Genomic DNA, 19801 nt, shown 5'->3' on the forward strand with positions numbered 1-19801 from the left:
TTAACTTCCTGATGACCAAGTCTAATGACTTTTCTTCAATCCTTGCCCTTCATTTCTTAGCAACATGTGACACCACTGACCCCCACTTTCTTCTTGAAACCATATTCCATTGACTTCCATGATATTACATTATCCTAGAAGGTACATCTTTATCCACAGTCCCAAAATCCAGTATACCCTGTATTTTATGTTTGCCTAGAGACAAACAAATGTGTTTTCTTTGGCCAGATTTTAATGATGCTTTTAGACAATGCCTGTACCCTCCCATTTGCTAACTAATCCATCATTCAATCCTCTTAAACTTGACTGTTTCACACATTTATATTACCTGCCAGACATTTCCCTTTACCAAGTAAGAGGCAAAAGAGATGAGGGCTCTGTCTCATGAAATCATAAAGACAGAAATGGATGTATCTGAGCATGTAAAACATGAAAGGCAGTGTTGGCGTGAATGTGGACTCAGGCACCAAGAGAGAACTGACATACTCCACCTAAAAAGGTACATTTAAGACCCACATAAAGAAGTCTGGCAGTACACAGCAGCTGGTAAGCACATTCACTCGGCAAGCAGCTTTCAAGAGCCTGCTGTATGAGCTTCAGAGAAGTTTCTGGCACCATGCAATAAGCATGATGTAAGTTGATGTTCTTTTATATAATATTGTCATCATTGAAATCATTATCATTGCTGTGATTATGGGTCAGACACAATTCTAGGAAGGACAGAGTCACACAAGGCCTGTCTTTCTCTTTACTCCCAAATAGAATATATCCCCAATGTCCTGCACCATTCCTGATACACGCTGGTTGCTCAAAATTTTCTGAAGAATGATAGAATAAATAATGGGAGATTAGGGGGAGGCCATCCTTAGTCTTTGAAATCCACATCCAAATTCTGCTCTGACAGTTTCTGAAAGAAAGAAAGTATCAGGGCTGCCCTGGGACTTTAATCTTCCTGAAGGAACTGAAAGGACAGACTGTCTTGCTGGAAAGGTTTCCCAGGAGCTGGACAGGAGGCTAAGTGGATGAATTACATAACGTCTGCAGGAATTACGGCCATTAAGTGCTATATAAGCACCAGACACCATTAATACTACTATCTAAAAGAACTGAGCATCCCATCACTTCTTATGTGGTAGCCTTAGCACAGCAGAATTTTCTAAGTGTTTCCTCTAACATGCCCTCTCTAATAATACTAATCATTGATTGGTTTGCCAGCTGAAGCACTGATAATGTTCTAGAAGCATGTCACACCGGCAGGTCACAAGGGCAGAACTGGTGCAGCCAGCTCTTGTTTGAACTCTGGTCAGGTCTTATGTGAACGGTTACAACATCCTTACTGTCTGCTGACCTTAGATGGGCTCAGTCAGCCAATTCCTAACTACACTAGGCCCATCCTTCTAACTATATTGGCCGTTCTAAACTGCGATCTGTCTAATCATGCCACTTTCCTGCATTCAAACAGTGCATGATTTCTTTTGGCCTAAAAATACCCAGATTCCTTAATAAGGCATAACTTGCACTGGGCTATTTGCTCTCTCCTCTGAGCATCCTAGCACTGTCTACCCACTCCAGAGCAACCTGGAGTCTCTTCCTACTTCTCCAGATGACTTTCCTCACTTTTGTTTCCCTGGGAAACTCCTGAGTATCTTTCAAGCATCCCTTCTACCCTGAAACCTTCCCTCATATCCATCTGCAGAAGCAGAATGAATTGCTATCTTCTCTACATGTCTATAACACTGAACTATTTTCTTGTATCAACCAGGACCTTTGGCTGCAAAGTTTGGAAGTCCGACTTAAACAATTTAAGCTACAAATTGGGATTTATTCAGTATGTATCTGTGGCTAGTTCTCTTCCTTGACCCACATCGCAGGGACTCATCCTGCATTTTTCTCCTCTTTAATGCTGTCCACTCTGTCTCCAATAGCTTTTCTGTCCCAGGACTGGCTTTAGAACAGGTGACAGGCTCCTGGGCTCCCGCTTCCTTGCTGAAGCCAAACCCCTAGGCCCCTTCTTCTGTCTCAAGCAACTTACCTCTAGTTCAGGAAAGAGAAATACCAAGGGACATCAGAACGTGTGGATCCTAGACCTTATTCTGACATCAATTAGCTGTGTGACATTTGCACCATTGTTCTCTCAAGTGTGAAATGAGGGTGTTGGACCAGAGAAATTTCTATATTAAACTTCGTTATGCAAAGGACATTTCAGTGAAAATATTTTTACTGCAGAGTTGAGCAATACCTTTACCAGTCTCAGAAAAAGAAAAAGAAAACGTTTTAAATAGTTTTCTATCCACCAAATAAACCAGCATTGGCCTTACCTAAGTTTACCAGATCCATTTTGATTACTTTTAATACTTCCTTTTTGCTCTGCTTCTCAGCAGGGATGACGTGCCTGCAACATACATTCAGAATTTTCTCCTGAATGTAGATTCTAGGAAAAGCTGAAGTGAAGGGGACAGAGAAGAAAAAAATAACATAGATGACATTTCTTTTAGGCTCACTGCCTAGATTGCACTTAGCCTGCTGCCTTATTCTCATTAGTGCCACTGACTGAATCTGATTAGCCCAACCTGATTTATTTTTGGCAACCTGGGAACACATGGGCCAATGCTTATTTTAATGGCTGATAACAATCATCCCCAAAGCTGCTGTTAGCATTTGAAAGATTAGTTCCTTTTCCTGGAGGCTTTAACTGTCTACAAGGCATCATGACACATGAGACACAGATTTCTTAAACACTTTACGAAATTGAGTTTATTTTTTCCTCTTTTCATTATCATAAACACTTCCAGTTTATTGGCTGTTAAAACATAGAGCAAAAAATTCTTAGTAATTGTGTATCTGATACCTGTAAACTTATTATTTTCTGAGTTAGTGAATCAACTTCTATAATCAATAATGAATAAAAACCAGATTTCAGTGCTATTGGATACTCAACACTTGGTTTAGCCTCACGTTCCACCTGATCGCTGGCAATGGAGAAAGGGTCACATTTTATGTTTGGTCCCCAAAGTACAGAACTCTGTTTTAGAAATCTGCCCATGTATCTGAGGATAAGAGACAAATGTGGATAAAGGACATTTAAAGAGTCAATCCGTACTGACAATTCCGGGTTACATAAATCTTCCCAGGCCTGCCCAGATCACAAACCACCTGGCATAGGCCAGGCATTGGTCCTGGAGCTGGAGACACAGCTAGAAATAAGATGCAATCTCTGCCCTAGAGGACTTACAGTCTAGTGTAATAGGAATAGCGTGAACACAATTAAGTCTGCTAAATGTTAACATAGAATTAAACTTCTCTTAATGCCCAGATAGTCTTTATAGGTACTAGGACCTTTAAAAACCAGACTTCTTAAAAAATGAAATAAGAAGGAAAAAAAGTCAGTATGTTTTTAGGTCTATACAGTATCTTTTAAAGGATTGATGCATTGCACACCTGATTTGGTTGCTGACAATATGTGAGGTACAAAAATCAATAAGTAGATTAATCCTAGGAGGAGAATGCTCACATATAATTAATGCAATCGGCAATCCTTTCATTCATTTAACAAATATTTATCAGCTATATCCTGTCTGTCAGACTCGATGTTAGGAAAATAAGTCAAGAGGACAAGGCAAAGACATGTAGAACAACAGTGGAGCTCAGTCTTGGTACTTATGTACGGTGGTTAAAAGTCCAAACTACATGTGTGACCTGGAGCAAGTGACTTAATCTTTCTGGCCCTCAGTTTGCACAGTGACAAACTGAGATGGAAATAATAATATCTACCTCGTGAGATAACTCTGAATATTAAATGAGATGATCGTGTTTATAGCCTGCCTAGCTTGGTACCTGGATCCTTGTAAGTCCTTGACAAGTTTCAGCAATTTTCCTGTCCCACTTTTGTAGAAAAGAAACCTGAGGCTCAGAACAATGAAATAACTTGTCCTGGACACTGCATACCCAGAAGGTAAATTAAAAACAGAACGGCAAATGTTAGAAAGTCTATGAGTCTTGTCAAGACCAGAGAACAGAAGAGGACGGATTCTGCCTGTGGAGTGTGGGAAAAAATCAGGAAGGAATATTTAAACCAACTACACAAATGACTTTTCAAATACTGTTCATGAGCATTTATCCGGAGACTCGGAGCAAAGTTTTCAGTCCACTAACTGCTGATTTTTCCATCAACGCCCGCGGTTCCTGAGTCTGGTCCTTTCCTCAAAGAGCATCTTAGTTTCTCATATTAAGGACTGGCTAACCTTTAATGAGGATTATCACAGGTTTCTCAGCCCTGACTATTTTAGTTTCCAGAACTGACAGGAGAGACATCAGAGAGGAAATCACTCCCTTGAAACAAACATTCTTCTAGAATTTTCCTAGGACTATGGCAGGACTACTCCCTCCAAAGTAAAATAGTGCTTCTTCAAACCATACAGCTTCTTCAACATAGGTGAAACAAAGTCCTTCCATAGGACTTCTCTGGAAGTCGAGTGCCAAGATGATTTTCATTCATTTATAATTACGCATTTCCATGGTGTTTATTTTGTGTTTATTACATGGCACAATCCATGAACCGGAAGCAGCTTTTCAATCAAGAAGAATGCTAAAAGTAAAAAATCCTGAGAAGATCAATTGCCACAATAGGGTTAATCTCCCTCTTTCTGCTTTTCCTCGTACGCTAAAATACCTATGTAACTCTATTTCACAAAGCAATGCTTATCATAACACTAGTTTTGGGGAAATTATGTCAGTATAATTTTATTGCAAAATAATCTGAAATTTGACCTCCATTTCCTTTTTCTCTCTTTCCTTAAACAGAGTGCTACAACATTCCATGTAACTGTCCAAGATGATAATAGCATCGCTGTCTCTTTAGAAGCTTCAGATGTCATGAGTCCATCATCCGTGTATGTGGTGAAGATAACTGGTGAATCAAAAAATTACTTCTTCGAATTTGAGGAATTCAACAGTACTTTGCCTCCTCCCATTATCTTTAAGGCCAGTTATCACGGCCTGTATTATGTAATCACTCTGGTAGTGGTAAATGGAAATGTGGTTACCAAGCCATCCAGATCAATCACTGTGTTAACAAGTAAGCATCGTGTGCAATATTGTTCTCTGTGTCTCTTTGTTGGGCATATTCCCCTGGGGGTTCTCATGAAAACAGAGCCCAGAATGGCAAGATCAATTGCCTTGAAATCGAGTGACAAGATTCAAAGTTCTGCTTTACCTTAAGAATACAGTCCCTTGCTGAAGCTGGATCACGTTTTACTGTAACCTTTTGTTAATCAAAATGTGTTTAAACCAAAAAAAGTCAACCTATTTTGAGATTGAATGACAATTTCAGATTCATGATTGGACGATGTAATTTGCTGCTATATAATTTAATAGTATGATTATAACTTTTTTTTTCTAGAACACATATTCTCATATTAAGCAAATTGCTTTTTGAGGCAATGAATTTATGCTAATATTTAGCTGGCTCAAAATCAAAATTACGGGCTTCCCTGGTGGCGCAGTGGTTGAGAGTCCGCCTGCCGATGCAGGGGACACAGGTTCGTGCCCCGGTCCGGGAAGATCCCACATGCCGCGGAGCGGCTGGGCCCGTGAGCCATGGCCGCTGAGCCTGCGCGTCCGGAGCCTGTACTCCACAACGGGAGAGGCCACAACAGTGAGAGGCCCGCGTACCACAAAAAAAAAAAAAAAAAAAATCAAAATTACATATTTTTAGTTGAGAGAGAGTAAAATATATCGTTATTTATCAGTTGCTATTCCTCACCTCACCCTCAAACTAGCCTAGGCTTGCCCAAGAAAAATGCCAAGAAAAAAAAGTCATTAACATTTTAACCTTTAGTAGCACATGTCTTAAGAGGTCATGCTGATATTAGAAATTTTTTAGGAGTGGTTTTAACTACATATGATTTTCACTTTTCTCTCTGCCTTTAATACATAATCTCAAAGTAAAATTCGGCTCTACTGTATATGTTGATGTATGGAAGAAAAACTGTTATCTATAAGATGGTAGAGTTTATCACTAGAGCAATGCAATGTCTCAGCAAAGTTCTTTGTGCTCTTTGTTCCAGTGGTTGCAATCTTTTTCTTTTTTTTTTTTTTTGCGATACACGGGCCTCTCACTGTTGTGGCCTCTCCCGTTGCGGAGCACAGGCTCCGGATGCGCAGGCTCAGCAGCCATGGCTCACGGGCCCAGCCGCTCCACGGCACGTGGGATCTTACTGGGGCCGGGGCACGAAGCCATGTCCCCTGCATCGGCAGGGGGACTCTCAACCACTGCGCCACCAGGGAAGCCCGGTTGCAATCTTTTAATTGCCATCTATACGTGATCTTTCTGGCCACAATTAAGGAAAAGGACATAGTGCTATTTTCTGTTGGGATAAAAAGAAACACCAAGAAGCAAGAACTCAGAATCAAGCTAGAGGACATATTTTTAACATGTCTGTCAAAAGTTAATTAAAGTTTCCCTTGGCAGAGTTCCAGGATCCGTACTGAGTTCTAAAAACTAGGCATGGCACAGACCCAAGACCTTCAAGGTTTATACGTATAATGAACAAATCTAGGACCGAGCTGAATTAAAGGAAGGGACTTGCCTGGTAAAATGCTGTCTTAAACAAGCTCCAGAAATGGCGAATTAGGAGCTAATAGAACCAGGCAGCAGATCTAGGCGTATAATGCCTATAATGTAACACCTGGAATCAGAAGCTCTGCCTTACTCATCTTCATAATTTCATAAGCATGACCTAGCATGACCCTTATGCTTAAATGGTGATCAGTAAATATTAATTCAATTTAGCTGAGCAAGTAACAAGAAAAGGAACCAGGAAAAAAAGGCTAAGACACAGAGCAAAATAAAACTAGTGACTGTTGCTGACCCAACACTCATTAGCAGGCACTCAGCCACTCTGGATTAAAGCTGGAGGAGTCGGCCCTTTAGTTAATGGTTCACAAAGAAATGTGTTAAGTAAGTAGATGGTGAAAGATTTCTGGAATATCTTGTTGATATTTTAGCATGTGCAGTAAGTTCTACTCAACATGTTTTCAGTTTTCTTTTGTGATTTCTTCTTTGATACGTGGGCTAGGAATTGTGTTGTTGAATGTCCAAAGCTTTGACGATTTTGCAGAGATCTTCTTATTGATTTCTAGGTAACTGTCGTTGTGATCAGAGAACATGCTCTGTGCAATTTCAATGCCCAAAAAGTTGTTGAGATTTGTCTTATGGCCCCGAATATGGCCTCTCTTGTGCTTTCTGTGAGCACTTGGTGGGTGAAGTTTCAATAAATGCCAATTAGGTCAGGTTGGCTGTTCAAGTCTTCTCTACCCTAACGATCTGCTGTCAGTTTGTTCTAACAATGACTGACAGAGGGAATGGATTTGTCTATTTCTCCTTTCACTTCTTTTAGCTTATGCTTTAGTTCGAAGTTCTGTTGCTACGTTGTTAGGTGCAAATACAATACTTTTAGGTTTACCATGTCTTTTTGATGAGCTGACCTTTTTATCTATATACAATGTCACCCCTTATACCAAATAATATGCCTTGTGTTGAGATCTATCTTGGCTGATATTAATATAGACATTTTAGTTTTCTTTTGTTAAGTATTTTCATGGTATACCTGTTTCATCTTTTTAATTTTAACCTACTTATATCTTTATATGTAAATGGGTTTCTTGTAAACAGCATAGAGTTGGATTTTGCTTTTTTCCCCAATCTGAAAATCTCTGCCTTTTAATTGGAGTGTTTAGACTAGAACTAGCCAATAAAAATAGAATGTTAACCACATAGGTAATATTAAATTTTCTGCTAGACACATTAAGAAACTTTCTGAAAAGGTGAAATTAATTTTAATAACATAGTTTACTTAACCCATTACATTCAAAATATTATTGTTTCAGTATGTCGACTAAAAAAAATATGCACAACCTAAAAGTTGAGTGTTATGTTTTCTTCGGTGGACTTACTGAGGACTTCAAGCCCGGGAGGCAGCGTCTCAAGTAACCCTGAGAAAACTGCTCCAAGGAGGTGAGGGGGGAGCTAGGATATATAGGAGTTTTGCAACAAAAGTCAGGTAGTAGGAACAAAAGATTATTGTTAATAAAAGAAAACTAGTTAAGGAATTTAACGTTTTTCTATGTGTGGGAAGATGCAAGGGTCTGGGCTCACTGAAATCATTCCTTTGATACGCACTTCAGCTATCTGGGGCCTGTATCCTCTGTTTTCACATCCTGAGTTTCCTCAGGGCTCACCAGCTCACCTTTGGCGGTGGCTGCAATCGCTGATGACTGTGACATCCTTTGTTTACTGATAAGGCAGACAATATTTTATTTCTCAAGTATATAATCAGGATATAAAAATTTACACATTTTTTACTCTTAAATATAATTAAAATAAATAAAATTTAAAATTCAGTGTCTCAGTGGCACTAGCCTTATTTTAAGCGCTCAATAGCCATATGTGGCTAGTGGCTACCAATTTAAACAGTACAAGCTTAGATCATTTATTTTTAGATCATGAATTTAACTTAAATCTTCCATATTGCTAGGCTGTTCGTGTGAGGAGTTGGGTCACTCTAGTCAATAGTTGAGCTCAGTTTAAAGTACTATTAACCTACAGTTCATCACAGACTTCAAATTCTTCTGGTCAATGGTAGGTTGCCAGCAGTGACAGAAGGTGTTTCTCAGTATTCCAGTTCTACCCTCAATGTTCAGCAAGTCCTGAACACATGCACCACAGAAGGGATCCATGATTTTGCCTCTCCCTTACCAATGGACTTTCTACTAGTGCTAACTTTTGGGGGGATGGGGGAGGATCTTGGTTCTCCTCCTTCAGCCTCAGGCTTAGGCAGATGTTGTGATGCTAAGTGGGGCATTCTCAGCATTCCTACCCCTTGCTATACACTCACAGACAAAGTCTACCTTAAACCTTGTAGATGGTCTTGGGTTGGAGAGTCTCCTGCCTCTTCCCCATAGTAGCAGAACTCTACCTTCTATCAGTGCATGAAGATCATGGGTCCAAGGCTGTTTCTGCCCTTGACTCAGGAATATACATCTTTTACTTCTACCTGTCCCCCAGAAGGAGGAAGATCTTTGCCAGAGAACTGAGAGGGAAAGAACTTCTACCTCTCGCTTAAGCGTTTTGCTTTGTATTTTTAAAAAGTCCAGGGAATTAAGTTTTCTCCTTGATGGCTTAATGGTGCTAATTATCACTTGCATCCCTGTGCCCTGGAGGGTAGGAGGGTAGCTCTCTTGCCATCAGTATTTCTCCTGAGCACCTGACGGAGGCCCATGTAAAGGGCTAGAGAGAAGTGGGCTCCACTTGTGCCTGGGAGCCCCACTCATTTTAAACCAGCTCTGTCCTATACTTTTGGACAGAACTTTTGGATGATGGAAATGTTCTATATCTGCATTGTCCAGTACAGTACCCCCTCATTTTTAATTTTATTTTGATTCATTCTAAGTTTAATTTAAATAGCCACAGGTGGCTGGTAACTACCTTCTTGGACAGAGCAGTCTAATTCTGGATCAGGGAAATTTTAGTTGCTTTCTTCTTTCCTGCTTTAATGGTGCCCCTTCTTTCTGCCATGCCCTACTAAAGGTAAAACAGTTAATGTGTCCCTTTTCTCCTCAGAGGGGCTTGTCTTTAGAATTTAGTTCATTTGGTTGCCTTGCAATCTTATTTCTCTGATAGACACAAGAAAAATTGTGTCTCATGGATTATTCGGCTTTTTCTTCTCACTGTTGGATGTTGGGATGCTGCAGGAAGGGGGACCCCTTCCAGGGCCTGAGAGTGGGCTCTTGTCTAACACTAGGAAATGAATTGTCCGAGGAAACTCATGTGCTGACAAAGCAAGAGATGTGATTGGGAAGGGGCACCTGGGTGGAGAGTAGAAGGGTAAGGGAACCCAGGAGAACTGCTCTGCCATGTAGCTCGCAGTCTCGGGTTTTATGGTGATGACTCACGGTCCTTCCTGGCATCACTCAGCCAAGATGGATTCCAGCGAGGAGGATTCTGGGAGGTTGGTAGGACATATGGACTGGCATCCCCTCCCTCCTTTTGACCTTCCCTGAATTCTTCCTTTTGTGGTAGCTTGTTAGTTCCACATTCCTTACTAGGACTTCCTGTTTAAGATAACTCATGCAAGTGGCTACTATGGTGCCTGGCCAGGGCGGGGGGTTTTAGTCAGTGTTTCCCCTAACAGGAGGATAGCATTGGCTTGCAGTTTTCTACATCTTAAGCAGAAGAGGAAATTTGCATTGATATCTAAAGAGTAAAAATTGATTAATGATGGTTTATTGTCTCTCACCCTCTACTCTATTTTTAAATACTCAATTACACCATCCCAGATTTTTAAAGCAATAATAGGTTGGGAATATAAAAACTGGGGGTTAATGCACAAATATTTCTGTGACATTAGGCATGAGGTGATGGGTTTCAGCTTCCTTCTTTAAAAAAAGAGAGTATTAAAATACATGATGACTAAGATTACTTTTGAGCTCTAAAATTAGCATTATTTATCAGTTAATGATGTATTTCTGCCATCTTTATTTTTCTAAGGGGAAGCTTTTCTTGGAAGTTTAGGAAACATTTGTAGGATCTGCTCCCAGAGTTGACACATTGAGGCTAAAAGGGTACATTTGTTACAGTCATTTATTCTGTGTTAGATCTTTGTCTTCATGAAAAAAGCAATGACAAAGCAATTGGCCCTGGGGCAGTCCTTTGATATTTCTCTACAGTTGTTCTGAGTCTGGCGCTCTCAGAGAAAGCTGAGGAACATGGCAAAGAATAAATGCAGCACAAACAAGTCATTTGGCCAGTTCAAAAGGGTTTCATAACCCTTAGGCTCTGACTTCTGATTAATATTTAATTGATTGAGAACCTTCAGTATATAATGTGCACATTAGAGAGAAGGAGTAGTTTCTCAATAGATAATACATGAAAACAATTGCTTAGAAATTTGGGAAATGCTATTTACACACTACTGTCTCCTGTGTTTGCAAAGTCCTAGAGATAGTGGCTGTAAACATGGCAGAACACGCATGGGGACACTCTACAAATATAATATTCCATACAAATTCATCCATGATAATAAAAATAATGCATGAGTTTTTATTTTATGTATTACCTACATTCTTTACACCATGTCCTAGGTGGCAGAGAAATAAAAATAAAATACCCACACTCAGAGATTGTATATAGTAGTGGAAAAGACAAACAAAACATTACAAATATATAAGTGCTGTAAAAGAATTATGTAAGAGACTGCCCAGCCTTCTTAGGGAGCACTGGGAAGAAGAAACAATTATTTAAAAATTATTGAAAACTTGCCAAATGAATAAAGAGTGGAAGATGTCACAATCAGAGTTAAAGGGAATCATAGGTAAAAAGAATGGGGGCATATGTGCATAGCATGGCACACCTGTGAACTTCAAGAGTGAAGGTGGCAAGAACCTGTGATTACAGAAAATAAAGGGAAAGGTGGCTAGAAAAGAGTTTAGACCTTAACCTCTAAGAGCCGAGGAATGAGGACACATCTTAATGCAAAGAAATGACATAATACGATTTGATTGGGGAAATCTCCTTCTTGTAACAGAACTGCAAGCCACAGGATCCTGAATCCTGCATTGGAATGGACAAATTATCACACAGATATTTTGAATAGTGGATCAAAGCATGAACTTTAGAGCCAAAGAAAACTGGAAACCATAATGTAGACATTGGCAGATGATTACATTCTCTTAGTTTTCTAATTTATAATCTATTCCAGAGGTTAGCAAAGTTTTTCTGTAAAGGCCTAGTTATGCTTTATGCTTTGTGGACCATATAATCCATGTTGCAATCATTCAACTCCACTATTTCCGCAGAAAGGCAGCCATAGATAATATGTAAACAAATAAGCATGGCTGTGTTCTTAGGAAACTTTAAAGACACCAGAATTTGAATTTCATATAATTTTCATATGTCATGAAATAGTATTCTTCTGTCGATATTTATCAACCATTTTAAACTGTAAATACCATTCTGAGCTCATAAATCATACAAAAACATGTGGCAGGCCAGATTTGGTTTGCGGGCTATAGATTACTGATTTGGTAGAGGGTGTTATTAAATAATGTAAATTTTTTTGTAATAAAACATTTTTAAATAAACTCCTTAACAAAGTGTGTAGCACCTGGTATAAGATCAATAAATATAATTAATACCGATGGCATTAAATAGAAAAGTACTCAACGGGTTGGGAGCAAAAGAGAACCAAAAGAGATCAGGAGGGGAAAAGTCAGTGAGGTGAAGGTGACAGGTGTAAGTCAGAGACTCTGACAAAAGTGAGAGTATCAAGTAGCCTGCAGGCTTAAAAGTTTTGAACAGAAGTAAATAAGAAAAATTAAGATGAGATTGGAGGCAGGAAGAATAATTCAGAAAGCTATTTAAATATTCCAGGAAAGTATCATAGAGGAAGAATTTTCCTCTACCCTTCTAGGTTCTTCTGGCTGGCCTAAGAATTAAATTGATGTGAGACAGATTGTGAGAGAAAATCAAAACTAAAATGTAATAACATGTATACATGGGAGAGACCCAGGAAAACTGATAACTCATCAAAATGGCCAAAACCTTCACCTTAAAGACCATCTTCAGCTAAAGACAAAAGAGGATGTCAGGGTAGTGGTTTGGGACTACAAAGGGGAGGAAGGCAATTGACCTGGAGATGGAAAAGTAAACATTTGGTGAACAAATGTTTGCTGGGCCATGCAGAGACAATGGGACACAGAGTGGATTCTGATCTCCAGGCCCTGCTGAGTTTCCCCTGCCACTTCCAGCCCATTTTCTGTGCAAATACCTCTGGTGATAGCTCTATTCCAGGAACAGGCCCTCTACCTAAATTCTTTTAGGCAGTTATGGGGAAGATTAAGGGTTCTTCCTGAGTCATCTTTTTCTTAAAAATACTCAGCCTAAGTTACTCCTCATGCCAAAGAGATACATTTTGGGGTGGCAAATTTTGCTCTCCTACTAAAGAAATGATGGAGACTCAAACTAAGTTAGTGGGTGTAATGGTAACCATCCTCCTGGACCATGGGTGGCTGCTGCAGCCAGCTCACCTCAGTGGCCTGCTTGGATATAGCTGAACCATCAGGTCAGGTCTCAAATTATCATCAATACATATTACAAGAGCTCTGGCCTGGGACCTGGACTGGTCCCTTTTCCCTACTCCTGCCATCAGAAGTGAGGGACTAATCCCATGTTCATCTTCCTCAAGAGGGCTATGTCAGAAGACACATGTTCTTAGGTTGGTCACATTGAGAGCAAAGGATACTGATCACTGACTCAACAGCTTTTTTAGTTTTAGTTCCTCAAAACAGAACAATCGCAGAAAGAAGCACCTCTTAGCACTTAGCAGATCCTAGTAAGTACAAGGCTACCTCTGCTTTCTTGAAACAGTATTTGCTCCACATTTGCTTTTGTTTTCTCATCTTCTAAGATAGCCACATCCAGAACTTTAAAAATCTTCCTATTTATGATCTGTATGAATGGTTCAAAGGTAATGAAGGAACAGAAAATATTCTTCCATTTGAACATCAGTTTTTATTATATGGAACGCCTAATGAGGAAATAATAATGATATTAAATGTCATTTTTAAGTTTTTTATTAAAAGAAAACATGGGAACTTCATGGTAGGATTTTTAGTAAAAATAATGCAGTAAAGTCCTCCTTTGTCATACACTCTGTGCTCCCACCAAAAAGTGAAAAGAAAAACAGAAGTATATTTCCAGGCTCAAAAATAAGATAGGTGTCTCCATTAATCAGAAACTCAAAGTAGGGAAGTAGGCTGAAGTCATGGGGCCCCTGTGCTCTGGGTCTGAAAGGAGACAGTACTGAATCTGGGCCCCTGTAGAGGAGGAAGGCTTGAGTTGCTCTACATTAGATATGGCCCAGAGCCAGACTCTTTGCTTGGAGTAAAGATTCTTCCTGCTTGTGAAAAAAAAGCACATATGGAGGCCTAAGGATACAGGCAAGGGACACACATTCTTACTATCAAGGACCAAGCTTAGTCACCCTCTGACTCAGAGAATGAATCTGTGAAAACCACTGTACCATCCACAACATGAAGAACCCCAAAATAATGTTATATGCCCTGGTTCTAGACTGCAGATTCTGGTGAGCTGAAAGGATGCTAAACTGCCTCAAAGCAGTGAGGAAAAAACAAGAAATAGAGCAATGAGAAAACAAAATTTGGCCTAGGGCTTATATTTTAGAACACACAAAGAAATCTATGCTAAAAAAGATAGGCATCAAAATTATTATAATATTTTATATTATATTTTATGTAGCAATGTAACAAAAATTTACAGTATGCTATGATATACAAAGTGATAAATGAAAGAATTACACATATTAAAAAAGAATTGGGCTTCCCTGGTGGGGCAGTGGTTGAGAATCCACCTGCCAATGCAGGGGGCACGGGTTCAAGCCCTGGTCTGGGAAGATCCCACATGTCGCGGAGCAACTAGCCCCGTGAGCCACAATTACTGAGCCTGCGCGTCTGGAGCCTGTGCTCCGCAACAAGAGAGGCCACGATAGTGACAGGCATGCGCACCGCAATGAGGAGTGGCCCCCACTAGCCACAACAAGAGAAAGCCCTGGCACAGAAATGAAGACCCAACACAGCCATAAGTTAATTAATTAATTAATTAAATTTAAAAAAAAAAAGAATTAAGGAATAATGAAACAAAAATTGGCAATAAAACAGAAACATATAGAATAAGTATAAATTTTAAAAATAAAAAATACATTTAATTTAATTGGTTAAACTAGGTAAAATTAATTTAATTAATCAAATTTAATGTTAATTAATTGAAAAACTTCAATAGATGGGATAAATTCTGTACTAATAAAAATTAAATAAAGTCAGTAAATTGAAAGATGATACTGTGTCATTGTCCCATGATTTAGCACAGTGAGACAATACTACCACAGGTATGGAGGTGGAGAGATTGTAACTAATGAGATTAAGAGATTAAGAAACATACGGAGGGGATGATTGGCATTATATTTGAGGAAATCATTATGGGAATTTCCAAGACTTGAAGAATGACATGAATCCACAGATTGACAAAGCATTCCAAGTACCTAGACGATAATTCAAAACTAAGACCAGGGCTTCCCTGGTGGCGCAGTGGTTGAGAGTCCGCCTGCCGATGCAGGGGGCACGGGTTCGTGTCCCGGTCTGGGAAGATCCCACATGCCGCGGAGCGGCTGGGCCCGTGAGCCATGGCCGCGGAGCCTGTGCTCCGCAATGGGAGAGGCCACAAGAGTGAGAGGCCCGCGTAACGCAAAAAAAAAACAAAAAAACTAAGACCATACCTAGATATGTGATGGTGAAACTGCAGATGATCAAGGATAAATAAAAATAAATTAGAAGTTTAGAAGATACTAATGGACAAAAAGCATGGTATCCACAAAGGAATAACTATTAGACTGACAGAAGCTTTCTCTTCTGCAATAATTGGTACAAGAAGACAATGGAGCAATATCCTGAAAGTGCTGAGGGGAAATCAGACTACCCAGAATTCTATACCCAGCTAAACTACATCAAGAATAAAGAAATTTTTTTGTATACAGAGCCTAGGAGAATTTAACACCCATGCTCTAACTTAAATAACTATTAAATTATATGTTTCAGCAAGAAGAAAAATGTATCCGGATGAAAGGCACAGGACACAATAAAAAATGACAATGGGGAAGTGATATATGACAAAGGTTGCATTAGAAATTAGCAGGAAAATATGGAAAAAGAATCCATGAAACAGGCAAGGGTATCAAACAAATGATTTTAAGAAAGGGGAAGCTGAATGACAGATAAACATATGAAAAGATGTTCAATCTTTTTCTTGAACAGGAAATTAAGAGACAAAATTTCACAGGCTTCAGAGTGACAAAAATTAAAAAGACTGGACTTCCCTGGTGGCACAGTGGTTAAGAATCCACCTGCCAATGCAGGGGAAACAGGTTCGAGCCTTGGTCTGGGAAGATTCCACATGCTGCAGAGCAACTAAGCCCATGCGCCACAACTACTGAGCCCACGTGCCACAACTACTGAAGCCCACAGGCCTAGAGCCTGCACTCTGCAACAAAAGAAGTCACCACAATGAGAAGCGCACGCACCGCAGTGAAGAGTAGCCCCGACTCACCGCACCTAGAGAAAGCCCACGTGCAGCAATGAAGACCCAACACAGCCAAAAACATAAATTAAATAAAATAAATTAAAAATAAATAAAAAGACTGATACAAGCAAGTGTTGGAAAAAGAATATGGAGAAACAAGAACTATCACACACAACTGATAGATAATTGACATCAAGTTAGAAAACATTTTCACAATATCACAAACAGTTGAAGATGTGCATACTCTACTATCCAGGATTTCCAACCTAAGGAAACATGTCCCAAAACATTTATTGCAGCATTATTTGCAAAAGTGAGTGATTGAAAACAACCTATATAACAACAACAAAAAAAAAAACAAATTATATTGTTTGTATAGTTGTAAAATGGATACTAAATTTTCTAGAGATACAGCAAGATGGACAAATTTCAAAAACGATGTTAGGTAACAAAAAGTAAGCTGCAGAATCATACGTACAATATGATACCATCAACATAACATTTTAAAGTATGTGAAGTAATAGTCCATATGAATATTGGACACTTACAAATATAAAAGTGAAAAACATGCATGGAAAGAGAAACACCATATTCAGAGTAATAATTTACCTCTGGCCAAATTATGGGAGGCAAATGGGATCAGGGTAAGTTATACGGGGGAGTTTCAACTATATTTTGTAATGATTAATTTTTTTAATTAAAAAGGAAAAACTAAAGACAAAAACGTAATAAATGAAGATAATAAATGATTTCTATTTTTAAACAACTACATTTCTCTGTCCAGTCTCACCTGGTTCCTAAAACAAGAAAGGGAAGTATAACAGGATAGTTGGCAGAGAAAGGAGTAATGAATTAGATCAAGATTTTACCTTGTCATCACTGAAAAACACATGAGTAATTACAGCTCTGGTTTATGCCACATCCCTTAATTTTTCAAAAAGAAAAACAATGAGGGAAGTAACTGGAGAGATGGTAAAATATTTCTAGAGAATGCATTTGAGTTCTAGAAAACAGTAATTCTTGTATTGAATATACCTCAAAAATGCCTGTGCATATGGACTTTAGAATTTACAGCTGACCTGGGTTATATATGTTGAAGCTGAGGGAAATGCAGGAAGCAAACATGTAAGTAGGCATTTTAAAAATTCTCTTAGTTTAAAATTTAAGTTGTTGGCACAGCTAACAGAAAAATCATAAAATAAAATATCTATGCTCTAATCCTCCTGTATCTCTTGAATTTCAAAGTTTGACTATGGCTTTGATATGCAGACTTCCTAACTCAGGGCATGAAAGATTGAGTGGACCTCTAACTTCTCTTTCCAGTAGACAGACCCCTGGTGAGGATGTGAAACTGGGCTGCAGCAGTGGAAGAGTTATGGCTCTGTGGCTGCTGTTTGCTGTTAGCTTTCATTTTGTTTCTCATATCCAGAGTCAATAAGTGGATTGTGTAGACTCCCTGGGTTAGTAATTAGACTGAGTTGGAAGAAAGATCTTCAAATGGTTCAAGGCTTCTTTGGGATTAATCAAAGAGAAATACTCAGTGTCTTCAGGGCTTGATTTGCTGGTTTCTTTACATGACACTTAAGTGAGTTCACTCTGTTCTCCCTTTAAGTAGGAAAACCAAGGATGAGACAAAGATAAAATAGAAATATTCTAACCAGAGAACATTGCACATAGTCTACAGGGACATGATCCCAATATATGTTGCAATCTGAAGGCCTTCCAACTTTTTTATAGATGTTGGCTTGGTTTTTGATTTTATAGATAGGCTTGGTTTATGAGAAAATTCCAGGAAAACATTAAGAATTTTAACATGTATTTTCAGTCTTCCCTGGATCTCATCAGTCAAAAGCAAAAATAGGTTGAGATACTGAAGAACAAAATGAAAGATATTTAGCTACAGACTGAGACAAAGTAGGTAATTATTTGTTGAATGAACTAAGTCAGTTTTGGTTTCTTATGTTATTGGAACTGAAATTTTCAAAGTATAAAATTTAAACTAAGGATATTTCATTTAGGCTATAGATGTCCAAGAATCCTCTCAATTCTAAAATTTTGAATTAAAATCAATTTTTCTATAATAGAAGAGTTGACTCCAAGCCAAATTATTTAAACTATTTTCTTGAACGAAATGAATGCAAGTAAAACTTATCCAGTAGTTCCTACTGAAGGGTGAGGGGCCTCTGGCACTTTGCAAGACTTTGGCTGAAGGGTGGGATGTGGAGGAGATGCAGACATACGTCAATCACAGTTATTAAAAAAATGAGTATTTACAAAGTTTTGTGATGAATTAACAACTCATGCAAAATAGAAATAAACATTTTTAAATTTCTGTAGAAAGAATAGTTTGATAAACATCATAAACTATAATCCTCACAACATAGGATGGTTGGCAATGTTATGCTTGACATAAAAAAAGTGCTAAGTTCACACAAAGAAATAACTGATTATTGAGACATTTATCTTTGGTTAGAGCCAAAATGTATTTTCTGCTACTGGTCTATTATTAATGTCAAATTTTCTTGGCTTGGGGAAAAGAAAAATGAACTAGGAATCTGGAGATACAGACTCTGCCATGTCCTTGTTAAATTACCTTTGACAAGTAATTTAAAGTCTGAGTTATCATTATTTTTATATGTTGAATGATGATATTAATATTTGCTCTTCCTAGATCTCAGGGTTGTTGCAAAAGGCAAATGGAAAAATGAATATGAGAGTTCCTTGAAAGGCAGAAATCACTATTTAAAATATGCATCATTAATTACTGCTAAGGAGAGCACTCAACTCAGGAGTACTGAGGAGCTTAGTGTCTTACACATAATAAAAATATGTGTGAAATTCTAATAGGTGTAATCCCTGGCCCTTCCAAGTATTGATAATGGCCTTTTGCTCTTTCCTTAATTCCCCTTTCTCCATTAACTTTCCTTCTGCAGAACCTCTTCCCGTAACCAGTGTTTCAATATATGACTATAAACCTTCTCCTGAAACAGGAGTCCTGTTTGAAATTCATTATCCAGAAAAATATAACGTTTTCACAAGAGTAAACATAAGCTACTGGGAAGGTAAAGACTTCCGGACAATGCTATATAAAGGTAAGAGGCAAAAGGAAGATGAAAAATGATGACTATTACTTTTACATGACTTTTGCCAAATGGTCTTGCTCTTGCTCTTGCTCTGAAGAGGTCTTATAATTCATTATTTGGTCATAAATGAACCAATAAAAATAGTTACTGATGCATGAAAATATTGTTATGAGGAGTCTTAGAATGTCTGGTTCTTTAGAGTCATGTGTCATGCGTAAGCATAAGAAAAACTCAAATTATTGTGACTCACATGTTATTCTTGCCAAATATTATTCCTGCATGTCTGGTGCAGGAAACAAATTCAAACTTAAATTTAGAAGCACCTCACTTAACCATTTCTTTCTGAGTGTGTTAGGGCACTTCTAGAACTGGGAAGCTAGAGAGGTGCCTTTCACAAAGTTTCACTTGGAGATGGTCCAAGATTATTCTCAAATGCAAAAGACAATGCTTTTTAGGTCCTTTGTATATATTTATCTGTATGACTAGCTAAGTGATTGCATTAATATACAAAAATTGGTTTCACTATTTTTACTGGCTTGATGGGATCTTGAGAGAGAGGAGAGCCTAGGGG

General features: G+C 38.6%; 1 protein-coding gene across 1 annotated transcript in view; it reads left to right on the forward strand.

The window, feature by feature from the left end:
• PTPRO (protein tyrosine phosphatase receptor type O) overlaps positions 1-19801 on the forward strand; it is a 117279-nt gene that overhangs the window by 1952 nt on the left and 95526 nt on the right. The window contains exons 2-3 of the mRNA XM_089920073.1: positions 4734-5074; positions 19081-19239. Coding sequence (XP_089776199.1) covers positions 4734-5074; positions 19081-19239 — 500 coding nt within the window. The remainder of the gene's footprint in view (positions 1-4733; positions 5075-19080; positions 19240-19801) is intronic.

The sequence above is a fragment of the Delphinapterus leucas genome, chromosome 11, assembly GCF_059928025.1.
Source record: "Delphinapterus leucas isolate spDelLeu-1000000601 "Yukka" chromosome 11, BTC_Dleu_Yukka2, whole genome shotgun sequence".
Lineage (NCBI taxonomy): Eukaryota > Metazoa > Chordata > Mammalia > Artiodactyla > Monodontidae > Delphinapterus > Delphinapterus leucas.